The following is a 21491-nucleotide window of genomic DNA, read 5'->3' as shown; positions in this document are numbered from 1 at the left end:
GGTATTTTCAAAATTTGTAGGGGAGCGTGCTGGATAAAACTGCAATTAAAGAAGAATATCTCTAATTCAGATGCATGAAGGAAGTGATCTTTTTTCCCTAATGGAGAAGAGAAGAATAGACTCTGTAGCCAGACTTTCTAAAGAAATCCATAAGTACATTAGAAAAGAAGTGCCATTAAGATAAGAGAAAAGTACAGTTTCAGTATGTACTGTACTAAAGGTAACACTAGGAAAGTGGCATTGAAGAAGTGCCCCTAGGAGTGGTGCATTAGTTCACCTTTTTTTTTTTTCTTTTTGAGGATTATGGACTCTTACGGACCTTTAACCCTAACCCTAACCTCTTTAATGGTTAGACAGCCCTTAATTTTAGGGAATCTGTGAATGGAGTTTAGGTTTTTTTCTTTTCCCCTACCACTAGGCATAAGGGCTTCAAATTTAAGTGAAAATTTTTAAGTTGAAAACTGCAGTTTGGCTGCTTTATAGTCCAACAAAATAGCCAGGGGTCCCCTGTGCAGGGGTGGATGGAGGGCAGTATTTATTTGAGACTATAATTTGGTCTTTTGTTCATGGGCCAGAAGTTTAGGTATGCAAGAAAGCTGACACTCTGCTTCTTGAGAGTGCTTGCCTTTCCCCCTTTTTGGACTGGAGGTTGAGCTCCAAAGAAAGCTTTTGCATCCTTCTCTTCAACGAGGGCTGTGGGAATCGCACGCAGACCAGGCTGGGGTTTCTTAAGGAGTTTTCCACTGAGCATGAAAGGAGTTCTCCTTTCTAGGGAATGTCATGATTATATGGAAAAACTGGGAGCCTCCTATGCAATCTTGGATGCTCATGCAGTCCCTTATACACCACACTCCTTGCTACTGACCTAATAAGTTTCATGTGTTTTTTCCCTGGCTCTGCTGAGCTTACGGAAGGCCCTGTTACAGAGTAAGTTCACAGGAAAGGAAGCAAGTGAGTTGACCAGCTTCCACTTGCCTCTTGGGAGGGGGAAAAAATCTGGAATCCTTGTAACAAAAATATTCACAGCTATGTTGGTTCTCAAGGAAAAAAAGTGCTGAGGTATGTTAATGTGATAACCATTTTGGTGGGGTTTTCCCCCCAATTTTGGGGGGGAAAGGTATCAGGTTATGAATTCAAAATTTTCCTGTCCTTGGAGGTTGGACCATTTTTATTCATATATAATAATTTAAAAAACCATGTAAAGTAAACTATTCAACTTCACTGTGATTTGCGAAGATACAATGCACAATTTTGGAAGAGGCTGCTGTGTTGTGTTGCATAGGCTCGCTGCACTCTTCCTCAAGATTCCCATGAACGCTGGAGGTTAGGGGAATTTTGCTTGGTTTTGGATTTTGATGCAAAAAATTTTCATCCAGCACATCTTCATATTTAATTGAATATAAATGTGTGCTGAGAACCAAATACAGATGGTTCAACAAGCACAGCTTGTCTTTAATGTATATTCACTGCTATATATTTAAATTATACATTATAATACTATTTTACGTATTTACACATATTTAGTCATCACTATAAAACTCACTAACTTACAGGCTCCCAGCAAAGGTGGTTCTTACTCTGTGATGGTAAAGACGTATTGAACTAAACTAAGCCCTGTCATTTGGCACTAAAACACTGATTGCCAGGAAATTGGACCAAAAGTCAATCGCAAGAAATTCAAGTTTCATTGCTCTCCTGTAATGTTAAAAAAAAAAAAAAAAAAAATCATTGTGAAGTTCATGAAATGATGGTTATGTTCTTGTTAGAAACAGAGCCTTCAAAAAATAAAATCCTAAGTACTCTGTCAAGGCTCCTAAATATGACTTACGCTTTTAGCTTTTAAAGAATGGCTTTTGGCATGTCTGTCTGAAAATAAAGCACTAGGCTATGGCAATTCCATTTTCTGATACCAGCCCTGCACACATGTGCTTGGTGGGGCCCTGATTCTGCTCTCATTGAAGTCAAGGGCAAAACTCCCACTGACTTTAGTGGTGTAGAATCAAGTCCTGAATGTTAGCATTCAGAATGCTGTATTCAGACTTTCTTCAGGAAGTAGGACCGTACCAACCTCATCTTACCTCACTTTATCTGTCTCCTTGTCAATCTCCAAACCCAATAACATAAAACATTTCTAGTTTCCAAAACCCTGCGTGGATTTGCCCCTTCCTTCCTTCCTTTCGGAACTCCTTCTGCCCTTCTCTTTGACTTGCTGTTCCTAAACTTCTGTTGCCCCAAGTCCTGAAGCACTTGCATGAGAGGAAAGTGATCAGGAACAGCCAGCATGGATTCACCAAGGGAAGGTCATGCCTGACTAATCTAATCGCCTTTTATGATGAGATTACTGGTTCTGTGGATGAAGGGAAAGCAGTGGATGTATTGTTTCTTGACTTTAGCAAAGCTTTTGACACGGTCTCCCATAGTATTCTTGTCAGCAAGTTAAGGAAGTATGGGCTGGATGAATGCACTATAAGGTGGGTAGAAAGCTGGCTAAATTGTCGGGCTCAACGGGTAGTGATCAATGGCTCCATGTCTAGTTGGCAGCCGGTATCAAGTGGAGTGCCCCAAGGGTCGGTCCTGGGGCCGGTTTTATTCAATATCTTCATAAATGATCTGGAAGATGGTGTGGATTGCACTCTCAGCAAATTTGCGGATGATACTAAACTGGGAGGAGTGGTAGATACGCTGGAGGGGAGGGATAGGATACAGAAGGACCTAGACCAATTGGAAGATTGGGCCAAAAGGAATCTGATGAGGTTCAATAAGGATAAGTGCAGGGTCCTGCACTTAGGACGGAAGAACCCAATGCACAGCTACAGACTAGGGACCGAATGGCTAGGCAGCAGTTCTGCAGAAAAGGACCTAGGGGTGACAGTGGACGAGAAGCTGGATATGAGTCAGCAGTGTGCCCTTGTTGCCAAGAAGGCCAATGGCATTTTGGGATGTATAAGTAGGGGCATAGCGAGCAGATCGAGGGACGTGATCGTTCCCCTCTATTCGACATTGGTGAGGCCTCATCTGGAGTACTGTGTCCAGTTTTGGGCCCCACACTTCAAGAAGGATGTGGATAAATTGGAGAGAGTCCAGCAAAGGGCAACAAAAATGATTAGGGGACTGGAACACATGAGTTATGAGGAGAGGCTGAGGGAGCTGGGATTGTTTAGCCTGCAGAAGAGAAGAATGAGGGGGGATTTGATAGCTGCTTTCAACTACCTGAAAGGGGGTTCCAAAGAGGATGGCTCTAGACTGTTCTCAATGGTAGCAGATGACAGAACGAGGAGTAATGGTCTCAAGTTGCAGTGGGGGAGGTTTAGATTGGATATTAGGAAAAACTTTTTCACTAAGAGGGTGGTGAAACACTGGAATGCGTTACCTAGGGAGGTGGTAGAATCTCCTTCCTTAGAGGTTTTTAAGGTCAGGCTTGACAAAGCCCTGGCTGGGATGATTTAACTGGGAATTGGTCCTGCTTTGAGCAGGGGGTTGGACTAGATGACCTTCTGGGGTCCCTTCCAACCCTGATATTCTATGATTCTAAGTCTATACAGAACTTTTCTCCCTCCTCCTGTAAGTCAATGAGTCACTATTAAATCTGTCTCCTTCCTTGAATTACAATTAAGACTTTCTGAAATGCATATAACTTATGTTCTGTTGCTATGTAACTAGGAATTACATTCCTATTTACCCAAAATGGAATTTTTAATAACGTTAATTAAGTGTCTGTCTAAAACTATTAAATTAGCTTGGCATTTCAGTTTTGAACACAGAGCTATTCAGTTTCCTGTAAATTGAATGTTTGCAGTGGTGGTGTAGCTGTGTTGGTCCCAGGATATTAGAGAGACAAGGTGAGTGAGGTAATATCTTTTATTGGACCAACTTCTGTTGGTGAGAGACACGAGCTTTCAAGCTTACACAGAGCTCTTCCTCAGGTCTGGGAAACTAACCTGAAAGCTTGTCTCTCTCTCTCACCAACAGAAGTTGGTCCAATAAAAGATATTACCTCACCCACCTTCTCACTGAATGCACTATTATTTGTTTCTATAGTGGTACTGGTGCAACCAGAATCCGGGTCCTATTGTACAGTGTCTAGTACAATCCCCGATTAAAAAGCCATCTCAAATCCTGAAGAGTTTAATCACTGAAGGGGTTAAATACCAAAATAGGGGGTCAATTTCTCTTTCCATTCTCTACCCTGACAATCCTCCTGGAGTATATGTGATTTGTTTTCCAGAAGTCACTTTAAATTATTCCTACTCATGAAAAAAAAAAAAGTTAAACAGTATTTGCATGATAAAGGAGCAGTTCATTTATTTTATAGCATCTCTTCTGTCTCCCACCCCGTTGTATAGGTCAAGTACATATAAGTCACAAGGCACTGATGTCGCTGTTCGGTATACTCAAGGAAGTTGGACTGGAGTGCTTGGCACTGATGTCATTACTATTCCAAAGGGAATCAATGGCACTTACACTGTCAACATTGCTACCATTCTGGACTCAGAGAATTTCTTTTTACCGGGGATTAAATGGCATGGAATCCTTGGACTTGCTTATGATGCCTTAGCCAAGGTAAGGCTCCCCCCCCCCACCCCACCTTTCATGATTAAAATAAAGCAAAAAATAAAAACAGGGTAATGAAGGGAGGTGCTTTCAAATGTCATGGAGCATTCCCCTAAAGGCTTTAGACTCCTTGTCCTTCCCCCCCCCCCCGCCTTCTCCCCACAAGCCCTTAGCAAAATTGTCAAGGCTTCCTGCCAGTTACGCCATGTCCGCTGGGAGCCTATCAGGTTTGGCAGATCCCAGCAAACCTAAATGGAGCTAAAAGAAAAGGAGTACTTGTAGCATCTTGCGAATGCAGACTAACATGGCTGCTACTCTGAAACCTAAATGGAGCTGTTACCCCCAATGAGGATTTAGGCTTGTCTGGGGGCTGATGACCCAGTTTTTGCTCATTTGGCCTGAACAATCTTCTAGTAGTGGAAGGTTTGGCTGTTGAACATACTACAGCACCCGGGTAAGTAACGTCTGGTAGGAGGCCACACATCTCCTAATATATATAAGGCTAGGACATGGAGCGTTCTTGGTGAATCTCTTTATGCTTGCTTGGAAGCTGATGCATGTTCTAGGCAAAGCCCCATGTTGCTGATTTTATTTCAAACAAACAAAAACCAAACATACATTGAGATTTGGAGTATGTATATCTGTAATGTAAGAGAGGAAAAAAACGTGCATAGGGTATTATTTTTATAAACCACACAAAGCCCTACTATTAAAAAGCCAGGAAATTTGGAGGAAAAAGGTTAAATTTACAATAACTCTAGAGATCTGGAGATGAAAATCAGACTACCCAAACTACCTTAACTCTACATTCATTGTGCTGCCCTGAGAAATCCAGAAACTCAAACTTGCCCACTTATAACGTAAAATGTGTTATCAGTTGCCACCAGAACTGGAATTCTTTACACGTAATTGGATGGCAATTACATTGAGTTGAACCTTCCTTACTGTAATGCGCTGTCACTGAGGGTAGCAGGGAGGGAAGGGAGCTCTTTTTCAAATTGCTGATTAGGCAAATAACATACTTAAGGGTTTTGCTCTCTTTTTATTAAGGCATTGGTTTTGTGAAGTTCTAAGGGTGCTCACCTCACAGGATCAGGCCCTAGTGTTCTGTGTGCTGAACAAATACCCAAGTGTTATGAAATGCAGAGCTGATATATCTCAATATAAACCTGCTCAGCTTAACTGCTTTTATAGAAACTGTAAAGGCTAGCGTGAGGGCACAGTATCACTCTAGACATGTAGTGTATGACAGCAATTATTAAACCAATAGTTAATTGTGGTAGGTGCATTTTGATATTCCACCCATTCCAAAGGAAGGAAGGTAAGATTTAGAAACTGAAGATTAGCGTTCAAATCTGAACTGCTGGATGATTGAGCTCTAAAATGCTGCCATTTGATCGTGGAAAAGTGGCAGGGAAAACTGATTCCTGATTCTTCTGCTGACCCACAATGCAATATATGGCAAATCCTTCTGCAGAAATTGAGTGCCCTTCGGTGCTTTTAGCAGTGAAATGCGTAGGCTTTGTCAGGAGCCAATACTGCAATCAATGAGTACACTGTTGTCTTCTGGATGCATGTATCAATGGCCAAGAATAAAAATGTGTGTGAGAAATATCTAAAGACAGGGAAATGACAAAAGTTTGTCTGTTCTGTTTTCCTTTTAATTAATTATTTAAATCTGGAGTGTTTGTTCATCGATCAGTTGTCAGAAATTCATCTTCGTCCACTGAAGGGGAATTTTGTGATTGATTCGCTTGTTTCTACAAAACCTATTTAAAATTATTCTTAAAGCAGTTTATCATCTGAGCGAATAATCCTGCATTTATCTGCTTTTTTTCTTCCTTTTTTTTTTTTTCCCCTCAACATACTCTAGCCGTCAAGTTCTGTGGGGACATTCTTTGATTCCCTTGTGAGTCAAGCGGAGATTCCCAACGTTTTCTCCCTGCAGATGTGTGGAGCTGGAAGGCCTGTTTCTGGAAGTGGTACCAACGGAGGTAGTCTTGTGGGTATCTGTCAGTCTGAAAGGGAAAAATCATTCAAACTAATCATTCTCTCGCTTTCCAGAGTTAATAAACATAAGAAATCTATTTTAATTTACAGAGTTTAAAGTGCCTCTTTATTCTTTCCACCTTTTATCCATTTTTACTTAAATATGCTCCACTAATTACCTTTTGGGTTTTTTTCTTTTGGTGTTTTTTGAGCCAACTGCTACATTTCATATTGAATTTTGTCTTTTTAATTAGAAACTTGTAAGAAAGAAGCACTGTCCCTTAACTTTTTGACTTGAGGCCAGATTCACCACCTTTGCTCACACTGAGTTGTCCCGTACTCTGCAAGTAACATAATTTAAATTAATAGGAACACTCGGAATAAAGTAGTACTTGATGTGAATAAAGCTGGCAGAATCTGGTCCCTACTCCTTGCAAATTTTTGCTACAGTTATTTTTGACAAATGTGTAAGTTAATACACTTGAGAAATGTATATGACAAAGAGCAAATTCTGATCTTATTGTACATAAGAATGGCCATACAAGTCATCTAGCCCAATATTCTGTCTTCTGACAGTGGCCTGTGCCAGAGCCTTTAGAAGGAATGAAGAGAACAGGATAATTTTGTGTGATCTGTCATTTAATCCCAGCATCTGGCAGTTGAAGATCTAGGGACACACAGAGCTTGGGGTTGTGTCCCTGGCTATCTTGGCTAATACCATCAATGGACCTATCCTCCATGAACTTATCTAATTCTTTTTTGAACCCAGTTATCCTTTTGGCCTTCACAACATCCCTTGGCAATGAGTTCCACTCACCCACCAGCATGAACTGTCATTCCAGTATATTTTGTACCCCTTTATCCATCAACTTCATGAAAAAACTTGTGCAGATACAGACAGACATTATCTTCCTTTCCAAAAGTGGAAACCCATTATTACCGTGTCCCATGGATTATCTTTATTCGACCAAGTTTCTGCAATGCCTATTATATCAATATCCTCACTTCATGCCAGGCACTCATCTTTCTTCATCTTAGTATTTAGTCTTAGTATTTCGTCTTCTAGCATTTGTATATAAGCCCTTGTATATTTTGTCAATAGTCAGTTGTTTGCCTCCATGTGTTTATATTTTAACTGGATTCTTTTATGTGTGACTGTTCCTCACTAGCTACTACCTGCACTTTACCGATTTTATTTCCTATTCTTTGTGTTAGACTATAGAGTTCCCCCTTTAATAAATTCATCCCTAAGGGATGTCTCTGCCCAAACCACATGCTCCTCTGCACCTATTGGCTTTCCCCCAGCCCTTAGTTTAAAAAAAAAAAATCCTTTACAACCTTTTCAATTTTACATGCCAGCAGTCTAGTCCCATTTTGGTTTAGGTGGAGTTCATCTTTCCTGTGTAGGCTCCTCCTTTCCTCAAAGGTTCCTAATAAACCTAAAACCTGCCTCCCTACACCATCATCTCATCCACACATTGAGACCTGTAGTTCTGCCTATTTGCATGTGGAACTGGAAGCATTTCAGAGAATGCTACCATGGAGGTCAGTAAGACCAAGAAATGGCCTTAAATTAAAACTAACTAACTTTAGTGTATCAAAGGTACAATTAACAGAAATGGAAATGCTACCAGGAACTAATAATGGTAGCATTGACTCAACTGCCATATTGCATTTCTCTTAAGTGCATCTAAAAATTGCATTATTAGGCTATATTAACTCTTTTGTACTCTTAAGTGAATTTTTCATGTGAAGGCTAGATGTTTTTTCCCATTCTTGTGTGTTGCCTAGATTCAGCCTTGGCAGTATCATTAAAAACCCTGTTTAATTTTAACTCAAGAAGGGAACTCCCATAAGGAAATCAATTTGAAGTTGGCAGGCATTGCGGGCACTTAGGACACTTCAAGAGGAGGTCCTAAATAGGACTTTGACTTGTTAACTATAGCAAGTGCCCTCTGGCATCTTGACGTTTGAAATACTTGAAACATATCCTTTTATCCAATTGTGTTCAACAACTGAATTTTTGCAGATGGAGCTCAGTAAAATGTATTTGCCCTGTGTAATCACAGTTTTCTTAGTTTTTATGCAAGTACGTGGGGGAGTTTGCATTACTCTGAAACTTACGATTTTGTCTCTTCAGATCATGGGTGGAATTGAACCAAGTTTGTACAAGGGTGATATCTGGTACACACCTATAAAGGAGGAGTGGTATTACCAGATTGAAATTCTCAAACTGGAGGTTGGAGGCCAGAACCTTAACCTGGACTGCAGAGAGGTATTTGCAATGAGAATACTGTTTGTATATAGGTTTAAAAAAACAAAACAAAAAACACCACCCTAACTATTTTTTAAGCAAAGAGTCCATTCATTTGGTTTAAAACAAAAAGTGAAGCAATCCGAGTTAAACTCTGAAATGTACTGCCCTTCTATATGGAAGTATGTTGCAGCCCTCTTTACAAGATTTAAAAGTTGGTGACAACCCGTGAAAAAGAACAAACTTTGTACATCTTAAACAATACGATGTGTTTGTATATATGCCAAACACATGAAAAGGAAAATGTTTCAAACAGCACTGTCACAGGGTGGCTGGCCCAAGGTTACTGAAATAGGTCCAGCGCCTCTGTGCCAGAACATCTGCTCCCAGTTGAGCCAATTAAGAGGGCAGGGCTGCCTTTGGGCTATAAAGGGTCTGAGGGAATTCAGTGATGGTGCAGCGGTCCTTACCCATATGCAAAGTATGCAGCTGCCCCAAATTTCCTGGTGCCCTGTGCAGCTGCATGCTGCTCCAGCCCCCGCTCCGCCTCTTCCCCATGGCCCCCGCCCCTGAGGACTGCAGCAGGGCTAGGCCTGCACTCACCAGCGGTGGGAAGTGCAGCGACCTTGACCCAGCTGCGCTGCTGGTGAGTGCTGGGGGGTGCTTCCCCTCTGTCCTCCAAGCCAGCCCTGCCCATCCCCTCCCACATGGAGGCCTGGGCACCCCCTCTCCCCCCACACCCCATGCGGGAGCTGCGTATGGCCCCAGAACAGCTAGGGACGGCCCTGAGTGAGGGTAAAACTAGAAGGGGACCTGCAGAGTGAAGCTGCAGGGAGAGGGGGTCTCCTGTAGTGGTCCCTGATGAAGGAATTTGGGGCTGGGTAAGAAGACTTAGCTGAAAGTTTTGTTTTTCCTTTGGGAGAAGGCAAGCTAGGCCCTAGCATCTTCTCTATCGGCTCTGACAGTGGGAAGAGACTATGCCCAGTGTAATGCTAGGTGCAAGATTTTGTTTTTGTGTTTGTTTTTTTGGAACTCGTGTTTTAACAAATAAACCGGGCCTCAAGAAGGGCTCTGAGCGGATGAGCAAGACTGTGTGCAGTTTTGTTTAAGGAGCCCTGAACAAAGTGAAAAGGAGGCAGAGCATTGCAGAGGCACCGCTGGCCACAAGGGGTGCTCGGCTGCAGCCACTGTGTAACAAGCACCTTGAAATGGTACTGGTGAGAAGTGGGTTGCCATTGCTTCTGTAGCCTTTTGGTATGAGTCCTTCACAAAAAAAATTGCCACTTAAATCTTTAGTTTTATCACTGAAGTTAAATATTTTTGCAGGTACTGTTGCTGCTATTATTTTCTGTCATTTTTAGAATGCCCAGGCCATGCTAGTCACTGTACAGAAGTCTGAAGACATAGTCCCTGCCACGATCAAAGCAGACCCCTAATTAAAGTTTAGGAGCTAAACAGTAGACAAAGGTCAGAGTAGTTATAAGGTTAGCTAGCTCGTTAGTCCTTCTGAATTTGCATAGATGCACAATGATTACCCTGGGAGGATGAATTGTGATCCACTGGACTTACCCTTCAGTATTTGCTAATGAATTAGGAAATAGAGCATTTTTGTAAAACTTACAGTCACAAGAGACAACAGTCCTCCTTTCCTCTCTGGAAAATCTAATCTCTTTTCTTCAATCCTGGCAAGCTGTCTAGTATTCTGTTGCAGTTACGGTCTTGATCCTTCGGGGTGAGGATTTGGGGGAGCGAAGTGCTGAGTTGCCAGCATAGCTGCCGCATCTGGTGGATTGTTGTCTGTGATCCAGTAAGGTTAATCTAAGGCAAGCAGGCTTTGCATACTGGTGGGTCTAAACACACTGTGACTAGCATAGAAAGCATTGAGCTGTTAGGTTGTGAGTAATATTGCTTTCTTTGCACCTTCACATGTATTTCTGTCAGTGGATGGCCATCATGACTGTGTTTGCTATAAACTGCTTCCAAGTGCAGCTCTGAGATGCTAGTTGGTGGTGACAGGAGTAACTGAAAATAATAAACATGACTGCTGTGCTTATCATTTGTGTTCACTAGCTTGTGGGGTTTGTTTGTTTGTGTGTTAGTTAAACATACATGTCTTGACCACAACCTCCTCCCTCAATTCCCTTTCCCTCTGCTCCATAGAAGCATTTCTGCACACATGCTGAATGAACACTAAATGGTTTGATATAATGCTTAAACTCTCTGCATTTCTTTTAGCAGTGCTCAGCAATCTGCAGGACCAAGCACTACCAAAAGAAAACCAAAGTATCTTTTGGTTTTAACCAGATTTGAGTTTCATCAGTGCATTTCAGAACTTCATTAAAAATATTCCATGTAATTGATATTCATTAAACTTAAGGATTTAAAATTGTGGTGTTACTTCTGTAATTTAAGAGTGTAAACTAATTAAAGACTCTGTTTCCTTGTTTGTTTTTTTTAAATTGTGCCATAAACATCCAACTCCTAAATAATGTTGCATATATTGGTTCAATTGATAGAAAAAGAAGTTCATAGAAAAACCCCTACCATTTCCACATGTTTCTATCATTAACAATAGTCACTAACAGGTATTTTGTAAAAGGCATGCCTTGTTAATGTTTATGTATTCATATACTGTACTTTATGCTTGAGAAGCTTCTGAATTTACTGGATTTTTGTATATGAGAAGAGAAACATGTCAATTTTGCAAGCATGGATTATAATGTGATAAGACTTGAATTCATCATTCTGGTTCAGTGGTTCCTTGTGCACTTCTGCTTTTTTTTTTTTTGTCTACTACAGAAACAGAGGTAAAAAGTAGGTGAAGTGTTTGTTTGACATTTGTATTGTTGATGGTGACTCGTATGATAAGCACTGCTACTGAAAAAGAACAGTCTAGTCATTGTTATGAAGCAACTGACGACACCATTTAACTCTCATACGGTATATTAACTGCGCTCCTTCCCTCTTGTTCTCGTAGTATAATGCGGACAAAGCAATAGTAGACAGTGGCACCACTCTCCTCCGCCTGCCCCAGAAAGTCTTCAATGCCGTGGTCGAAGCAATTGTGCACACATCATTGGTAAGCTGATCTTGTAAAACCTGCCTTGTTCCTGGAAGGAAAACCTGCATGTGGATATTTTCGGGTGTTGTCTAGCACTAGAGTTCGTGAGTTCTCAATCTGGGGGGTCCCGAACTCATGTGTCTGGAGGTTGCGAACACCCCGCCCACGTTGCTAAATGGGCAATGGCTCTGGGTAGGGTCGGGTTCCAGTGTGAAAAAAGGAGTCCTAATATGGAAAAGGTTGAGAACTATTGCAGTGGCATAATGCTTGTTCTGATGCACTGAAGAACCATTAATGTGATTCCCTGCTTCTCAAATTCAGTGCACTTGGGTCTGACAATTAGTTTCACTGATTCAAAAGTAAATGTTCATGAAACATAAAGGGCTGATTCTGCGAGCACTTCCTGTCAGGCATAATGCCTACTGTCATTAGAGTCTCGTGGACTTCAATGAGACTATTCATATCTATAAAGCTACTTATGGGCCTGATTCTGCCACCATTATGTTTAGAAGCATCTTGCTCTGGAACCAGTCCTACTGAAATCAGAACTGTTCATGGAGGGGGAGTCAGAGTATCAGATTCTGACTCACATGAGTAATGTTAGCAGGATCGTGTTTAGCATCCAATATATTTCAGTAGCTGTACTTTCTACTGCAACACAGTGCTGTAGTACCACTTTCAACATGTTTCGCTCGTGGAAGGCACTGTTTCATTGAAATATGACATTTGCTTAGATTAACATTCTGTTAAAAAGTGGTGGTGGGAGGGGGATTCTTAAATTTGGCTAAAATCCTTTATTTTAATGACCTGCATGGTCCATTTATGTGGTATAAAGCCATGCCTCCCAAAATATATTGGTTTGGCATATAAAAATAAGGCAGATAAGTGTAATGTGAGAAACTATTATTCTTGAAATCAAAGCAAGCATTCAAAACCGTATAGTCTTGCCCTGTCCAGGCCTAATGCCAGCACACAGTATTTTTCAGATTGCAAGGTCTATCTTCGTAGAGAAGGTTGAGAGAGAAAAGAAGTATTTTCTTTCTAGATTATTTTTGAGTAGTTCAGACCAAAGGCTGAGACCTTCAAAGTGCTGAGCACTCTGTCCTGGGCCAGCCAACCACTTGGCATGTGCTTAACTTCAAGCACACAAGTAGTCCATTGACTTCAGTGGGGACAACTCCCATGATTAAGTGCTTGGCTAGCCCAGGAACAGTGCTCGCCACCTTGCCATACTGAAGCCCTTAACACAGAGCAGCCTGTTCAGTGCTGGATAGCCCACGGGCAACTTTGATCTTTCAGAGTCCTTTGTGGAAATAAGCAGATCACCATCTCAAAACATTTCTCCAGACACTGCTGTTAGGATGATGTCACCCATTCTTTGTAAAATAAGTGAACCCCACACACCATGTGGGAGGAGTACTATGGCATCAGTTTGAGCAGACCTTGTCCTAAAGGGACCAAGGTCAGTTCAGTAGTTAAGATGTTCACCTCAGACTTTAGAAATCCAGGCTGAATTCCCTGCTCTGCATGTGACCTTGAGTAAGTCACTTAATCTTTATGTGCCTCAGTTCCCCATGTGTGAAACAGGGATAATAACACTTCTCTACCTCAGTGATGACGTGAGGCTAAATTAAAGGTTGTGAGGTGCTCAGATACTATAGTAATGGGGGTTATACAAGAATGATAGACAGGTATTGCATTAGGAAATGTTGAAGTCTAAATGATTGATGACTGTGCTCTGACTTCCAAACGGTAGGGGGTTTTTTATTCACATATTTATTTTAAGACTTTAGAGAAAGTTTTAAGCCATGTTTGCAAACACATGTCACCACTGGAATTTTCTATATAATTAATTTCTGGGTATATGGCTTCAATTTGTTATGAGAGTCTATTTTGGTGAATACGCATAAATAAACCATGTAAGAGGAAGTTGGGTTTAGCTTTTTTGTTCGCCTACACAGAATGTTTGGTGTGATGGTGTTTCGTACTGTGTGGTGTGTGCTGTTTCATAAGGAAACAGGAACAGGCACAAAGTACTGCACAGGATTCAGGAAGTGTGTTTGTCTTGTCTGGCATCATGTCAACATTTATGTGCTTCAGGGAGTAGAACAAGATGTTTGTCTTGGGCGGAGAAGCTCTGCAAGGGTTTATTGTTTGCTTGGTTAATACCATGGCTGTAGTAAGAAACGCTGTTCATCAATTTTATTTCAAAAGCATGTCAAGTTGTATGAGGGGTGAGGCAGGAAAAGGGACTAAAGGCCTGATCAAAAGTCTGCTGAAGTCAGTGGAAAGGTTCCCTTTGATTTCAAAGGGCTTTGGATAAGACCCTAAATTCATAGCTTGGAAATCGCATGAAGACAATAGTGTATCTCTGGAAAAGGGAGGAGGTTCTTGACTTTGTTAGATTGTTTGGGTTTAAAATGTACCTACTTCTTTGTATCTATGCTCAGCTCCAGATGTACATGAAAGTTCGGGGAATGGGTGGAGAAGGAGTAACGGCTAGTTACTACTTTTCCTGTTTGTTAATGTTGCAGTAATTGCTCAGGGAGCTTATGAGTTTGACCATCCTGCCTACATATTTACTGCAGCTAGTTAAATAGTTTCTAACTATTCTGTCCCTGCTGCCAAGACTAAATTAGTGTTTTGATCCACAGACCTAATAGAGATGTTGATGTCCCACAGTCCTTCCAAAATCCTACCACTAGGCATATTTATGTGCGTTTATGCCACAATAAGGTTTTTTAATAAACTGTCTTAACACTAATCAGTTTGATGCATTAGAACAGCCTGAAGGGTTGACATGACCTCACTGATGGCTTATAATGGACACAAGCTTCATACGTTTTATCACAGAAGACGACAAACACCTCCACTGGACTTGTCCACCCTTGAGCTCCCCTAGTTAAGGGAGAAGAAAGCATGCCTGAATATTAAAGAGATTAAAATTATTGTTATATGCATCTATTAGAGGATATGTAACATGTGTGTGTCACATTTTTTTCCATAGATCCAAACATTCTCCTCTGGATTCTGGACTGGTTCCCAGCTTGCATGCTGGGATAAAACCAAAACACCATTTTCCTTATTTCCTAAACTTTCTATCTACCTGAGAGATGAAAACTCTAGCAGATCATTTCGGATCACTATCCTACCACAGGTTTGAACTTGTCTTATTTGGATTTGATCAGCCACACTACAGTCTAAAGAAGAAAAGGAGGAGTTGTGGCACCTTAGAGACTAACCAATTTATTTGAGCATAAGCTTTCGTGAGCTACAGCTCACTTCATTGGATGCAGTCAGTGGAAAATACATTGGGGAGATTTATATACACAGAGAACATGAAACAATGGGTGTTACCATACATGCATCCGATGAAGCGAGCTGTAGCTCACGAAAGCTTATGCTCAAATAAATTTGTTAGTCTAGAAGGTGCCACAAGTACTCCTTTTCTTTTTGTGAATACAGACTAACACGGCTGCTACTCTGACTACAGTCTAATAATTCCTTACAGCAACAGAGAAGTAAACTTTATGATGACATAGTTCTTTCATCTTTGCATTCAGCTTGCCTTCTCATCCCATTTGTATAAAGCTATTTTGGTGATGCACAGATAATCAATCCCAGTCATTTATTTAACTATCATTGGAGTTCCTACTTACAAAAAATGTTTTTAATGGTTGTCTGAACAGGACTACTTCTAGATCTGCTGAACGTTTCTGATGAAATTTGAAAGCTAAATTTTAAAAGGGAAAAATTTCAATGACACTTTGCAAAAACATCCCCATTTTTTCGCTAACTGTGGAGCAGAAGGGGGAGTTTTCAAATTGTCAGGAAAAATTCCAAGAATGCTTTTGTACTCTTTTCTCCCATGACAGTGTGAGGCACTTCTTCCTGAAAATGGTACTCTTGGCAAAGGACCTTATTGTCCCTTTGCCAATTTCCCAGTTTGTTTTTATTGTCATTATAGCCTAGATACAGTATGTACTGTCCGTTTTTTAAAATATAATGTGCCACTTCTGCTTTAATCATAAACCAATATAATTCCTGATCGCCTTTTCAGCGTTGGTGGCAATATGAACTAAACATCAATTAACATCAGTTTTACACCCTCTTACCTTGGCTGAAACATATAGGTAAACTTTACATGAAATAGAGAAAAGGCTTGATGTAAGCTTTTTCTGTATTGACCATGTAGCTTGACAGTCTTTCATCCCCTGAGTGAGAAACAAGGGTGTGAAACTGACTTTAGTTTATTCATGTAGAGGCTTGAAGCTGACATGAATGCTCTCTGGATCCCCTGCATCCAGATAATCCTTTTGAATATTTCTGTAATTTGAGTGCATATCCATCCCCCCCCGCACACACACACACACAATAGAAAATGTAAAAAGTTCACTTAGATGAAAGTGAAGGTGACTTTTAAGAGTCAGCTCATTAAAAGTCCAAATTTAACCAGTGTTCCTAGTTCTTAACTCCACTGACACTCTGCCCAGTTTTAAGTATCTTACAACACTCATCTTACTCTAATTCATTCATTTCTTATGAACTCCTGAGTGCTCAAAATTAGAAATCAAAAGCTCTGGAGAACACTCCAGATTAAGAGCCGTGTTATTGCATGCATCCACAGTTATGGACTAATGTCATTATCTTCTAAATACTGTGGATTACTGCTACTTATTTTATTTATTTATTTAAATGAACAGCTTTATATTCAACCCATCCTTGGGATTGGACAGAATTTAGAATGCTACCGGTTTGGCATCTCTTCGTCCACCAGTGCCCTGGTTATTGGTGCTACAGTTATGGAAGGCTTCTATGTTATCTTTGACAGGGCTCAGAAGAGAGTGGGCTTTGCAGTTAGTCCATGCGCAGGTAAGAGAAACATTCCCCATGGGAAATATCTGCCATTTTCAAAACTGGAGCTTTATCAACTGCTCTGTCAACAAGGACAATCATTTTACAAGTTTGCAATTTGCAGATAAGTAGAAGCTGATGCAAATTTTCCACCATTGCCAGTAAAGATGAGATCATAGTAATAAGCCAGCACAGCTTGTAAAAGAGTAAAAATTGTGACTTTCTGACCTTTCACTAGTATCTGAAAACATTAAGGTTGGAAAAGGTGTATATAATTTATTAAAGACTTTTACAGGCTTTTGATGGTCCTAAGCAAATGGTTAAGGAAATGTTGTTACCAAGGGGTACAGAGTAAACTCTTGTCACTCATCTCTTAACTAGTTTTTAGGGAAACATAGGAGAGTGCATCAGTAATTCCCCTTGTGGGGTGCCAGAGCATGGGCTCCATCACAAGCCTAAATGCTCACATTGCTATTTTTAGCCCCACCGTGTGAGCCTGAGTCAAATGACCCAGGCTCTGAGACTTGCTGCCATGGGTCTTTTGTAGCTGTGTAGACATACCTTAAGTGAGCCTAGCCAGCTGACTTAGTTTAGAGCAGCTTCTAAGATGGTGGGCAGGGAGCCAAATGAGCCATAACTGGCTACCTAACAGGTTCCTCTCTCTCTGTGCCCTGTCGTTGTCATAAATCCATGAAATGTGGGTACTTCATACAGTTCTGAGAATCTTACTTCAAAGAAAAGGGATTACACTTGCTGAATAAGAATAGAATCTGTATTTATATTAGCTAGGATATAAACTGATCACCAGCTGGTGCCGGGAAGAATTCCTCTCTCAACCAATCTCCTCAGCATTGTGGTATAGTAACATTTGTCCATGTTTATTATGAGAACTTGCTTTCTTCATGTGATGTAAGCCACTGTCTAAAACAGGCTATTCTGCAGATGTGGCAATTCCCACATACATGTGAAAGTTGATACATGGCCAAATACACTAGTTACTCTGAATTCACTTCTTGACAGCTTCCATATTATGGATATACAAGAGGTCTGGTAAACGAATTTTTCATCAGAAAACCATGAGTATGCATGGTAAACAGTCAGCATGGTGTAAAGAGATTAATCAGCATAACTGGCTTCCCACAGGGGCCAAACCATGACTTCCATAGCAACTGTATTACTGTATTTTAGTGGGACTCTTAAGCCTATTCACCGGCTTAAAATAAACTGAATTACTGATTACGTTTCCTCACTTTTGAGAGCTTGTTGAATACATAGTTTCTTGTCCCTGGTTATATAATGAAACAGGGTTGGTGGTTAATGATAGAACATTGACCTGCACTTTGAATTTGCTGGGTTTTATGGCCTTTTAAATAGGGATTAAAAATATAATTAGCAAAAATTAAGAACTGGACCAAAACCAGTCACTGAACTGAACCCCAAACTTCTTTTGAGGTTTGACTTGGTAAAGTAAGAACTAGCTTATCTCTGGGAACCTTTCTTGCTTGCTCAACCCTTCAAGTTCTCCAAGATGTGCCAGTCAAACATCCCCTATCAGGCATGCACCACACTGCTGTGAGGGAACTAACTGCTGGCTGGATCCCATGTGCTTTAAGCCTCTGGACCTCAGAGTCTAGGCACTGCCCCATCTTGGAGACCCTAGGCACTCTCCTGGGGGTGCTGATCTTCCTGAAAGCATAGATCCTGTGGTCCAGTTGCTAGTTCCTGGGAGTAGGGCTGACTCCTCAGACTCTCACGCCCCATCCCCCCCATATCTTAAACACACCCCCTCTCAGAATTCCAGTAGTGTGGGTGCTTTGGGGGGGTCACAGGTTAACAAAAAACACAAATACAGACTGCACAGGATTCTAACACCATTGCTCTTTAAGTGCACAATAAATACACAGATCTGTAGAAAAATAATAAACTCTACACGCATTTCCCTGCCTCAGTTTCCTCACCACTCTGGAGGAGAGAATTCACAAGTTGTACAGACAGATTCCCCAAATCTTCATACCCTTCTTTCTCACTTACCCCTTCAGTTTCTCCAGTACTTGCCTTGCTTGTCTGGGAGAGAGCTGAAGTTTGAGGAGGGTCTGATAGAGGGCTAGGGGAAAGCTGTCAGTTTATTGCAGGAAGAGAAGAAATCCAAACTCTTACTAGTTCAGATAAGCCTTTGAACATTTGAGCTTAATTTAAGGAAAGCTTCAAAACAAGTTTCTTTCATTTCAAATTTCAAATCTGCCTCAATGTTATTTAAAGGAGTATACTGAAGTAGAATTTGTGAAAAGTTCTCAGGTGATAGGCTGGGGAGAGTAGTCCAGATTCTAAAGATCCAGTTTATTTTAAAACTGTTGGAAAAATTCATAACAAAAACCAGCTTTTGGGGGGATGGAGGGAAGAGGAGGAAGGTTCATAAACTGTGGCTGCCTCATTAGAGCTATTGCAGCCTGTCATTGTCTCTGCAAAATAAAAACAAAGGATTTTGGATCAGGCTCTAAATTCTCACTCAGGAATAGATGTTCAGATCATATGATTTTTTTTAATGTTTTTTTGCTTATTAAGCAATGCAGCTCTCATTAACCATAACTTCTACATGTAGTAAGATTCTGCCTTTAAATTTTTTTGTACTAAATTATAAGAATGTAAGAAATATACTGAGTGTTATCCGTATAAGAGATAAAAGTATAAAATAGCAGTATTTAAAAAAATTAAAATAACTAGTTTGACCATATTGCTGATTGATCATTTTCTAACCTAAATCTGTCAAAGCATTTTCTGAGGGATTCTCATGGCCAAACACAGAAAGCAGATATACAATGGTCATATTTACAGTCATTAAACTTTTATCTAAAGTAATTATCAGACACCGCCAACATTTAAAAATACAAACCACTGAAATGTGTGCTGAAATTTGCTTGGTCTCACTATAAACCTTTCAAATTATGCATGCATGTATGTTTAAAAAGGAGCACCACCCCAGAAGTGAAATTCTTGCCCTATTGAAAGCAATGGCAAAACATACACTGATATAAATTTGTTGGAATTTTAAGTTGTATCATGGGCACCTATGATGGAATCCTGGCTCCATTTTATACCCTAACATAGCTAAAGTGCAACAGTGGTCATAATTGTTGGTTCATATTTAAAAAAAAAACTTTTAATAAATTAGACAGATTTCCCTATTTTATTCAGTTGTATTTTGGTGGGATGTTTTTATGCTCCTGTCAGCTGCTCTGACAACCATTTTTGGTTGCCTTTTTGTTACTCTCAAAACAAATTGAGAGATTATGGACTGTATATATTTAAAGGCTACCTGCAAAGCAGTAAAATTGTGTCCCTTTTTTGCTGTGTTAAAATAGAATATTTTGTCTTATTTTTGTCTTATTTTTGTATTAGTAGTAGCGTCAGGTGTGATTTACATTGGTTTTGCTGGAAGACTCCATGGGTGATTGGTGAAATATGGGGAATGACACATCACCCCTAGAAATTAGTTGACAGGGAAAGTGTTTATTATGTAGAAGTAGTAAGAAGGGATAGAAAAGCACTGTTGTTTGTCATACAGTGTAAACCCTAACACATTAACCTGATGTCTTTACCACAACTGTTCCCTGGTTTTTCCAAAAATGTAGATAAAGCATAATTCTTATCCAAAAACTGTGTGAAGAGCACAGCGCTGATGCAGTTATTCCAAATATCTAAAATACAGAACTATTTGAATTTGCTACTGTTGTAGTTTATTTTAAATCTTGCTAAGAAAAGTCATCTCTTCCCATCCTTCAGCATTAGCTGTTTAGATAATGTTTCTCTTTTTGTAATTTCTCAGAAGTTGGTGGCTCTCCAGTATCTGAGATTGAAGGCCCTTTCACCACATCAGATATAGCAAGCAACTGTGTTGCCAAGATAACCTTCCATGAACCGATGTTGTGGATTATCTCTTATGCTCTCATGAGTTTATGCGGAATCATCCTCCTTGTCTTGATAATCTTTCTGCTTCTTCCACCTCGCTGTCAGCATTGCTTCACTGACAATGATGTAGTCAATGACGAGTCATCGTTAGTGCGTCATCGATGGAAATGAGGAACTTGATCAAAGTCAAAGAACCTTGGATTCTCTTAACACAATTAAGGATAAAGTTTCCAACCATGGAGAGAAAGCCAAGGCCATCTTCCATATACATTAATCTCAAATCACTGTTCTACTGCTGGATACTCTGCAGGCATATTGCATCATAACTTTTACGCTTTATTTTCTAACACTGATTCTGACCAAAACATTATAACCTTACTCAAGTGCTACCTTACTGGTTCTGCTCCTCAATAGCACAGCTGAACCTTTAAGATCTCAGTAGTGCTTTTAAAAACAAAAACAACCAAAAAAAACCAACATTGTGATGTTCTTCCATCAGATGCACAATGTTACTCATCCCTTTCTCACAAGAAGAAAAGAACTGTCAAGTTTCTAATCTTAATCAAGCCTTGAATATAGAAAGAAAAAAGAACCATAAGTTTTATTGATTTTTCTTATTAATCACATTAAAGAAATACTATTTTCTGTTTACAGCAATTCATTTTCAAACAGTGCTCACAGCGCGGGGGAGAGGGAAAGGTGAGTCTTGTGCAGCAGATGGAAGAAAGTCAGGTCAAGCAGAAATTTTATTTTATTTTCCAAGAAAATAAACTGCTGACATTTGAATGGGTCTCCCTTTGTAGGCCATCCTTCCTAAATAGATTGAAGAGGGAAAATGGGAAACCAAAACTACTCAGCTTTAGTGTAAAACAAGAC

The 21491-nt window shown here is 40.2% G+C and overlaps 1 protein-coding gene across 2 annotated transcripts in view; it reads left to right on the top strand.

Annotated features, from left to right (window-relative positions):
- The window catches only part of BACE2 (beta-secretase 2), a 54978-nt gene extending 33706 nt beyond the window's left edge, over positions 1–21272 (top strand). Inside the window, exons 3-9 of one of the 2 annotated variants that reach the window (XM_073360344.2) lie at positions 4344–4560; positions 6425–6553; positions 8681–8815; positions 11772–11873; positions 14863–15012; positions 16559–16727; positions 20533–21272. In XM_073360344.2, the coding sequence (XP_073216445.1) occupies positions 4344–4560; positions 6425–6553; positions 8681–8815; positions 11772–11873; positions 14863–15012; positions 16559–16727; positions 20533–20786 (1156 nt within the window). In that variant the 3' untranslated portion in view covers positions 20787–21272. The remainder of the gene's footprint in view (positions 1–4343; positions 4561–6424; positions 6554–8680; positions 8816–11771; positions 11874–14862; positions 15013–16558; positions 16728–20532) is intronic. The other variant, XM_073360351.2, reaches the window with a different exon arrangement.
- Positions 21273–21491: the final 219 nt, after the last annotated feature.

This window comes from Lepidochelys kempii, chromosome 1 (genome assembly GCF_965140285.1).
Source record: "Lepidochelys kempii isolate rLepKem1 chromosome 1, rLepKem1.hap1, whole genome shotgun sequence".
Classification (NCBI taxonomy): Eukaryota; Metazoa; Chordata; order Testudines; family Cheloniidae; genus Lepidochelys; species Lepidochelys kempii.
This window is presented reverse-complemented; position numbering and strand designations above follow the sequence as displayed.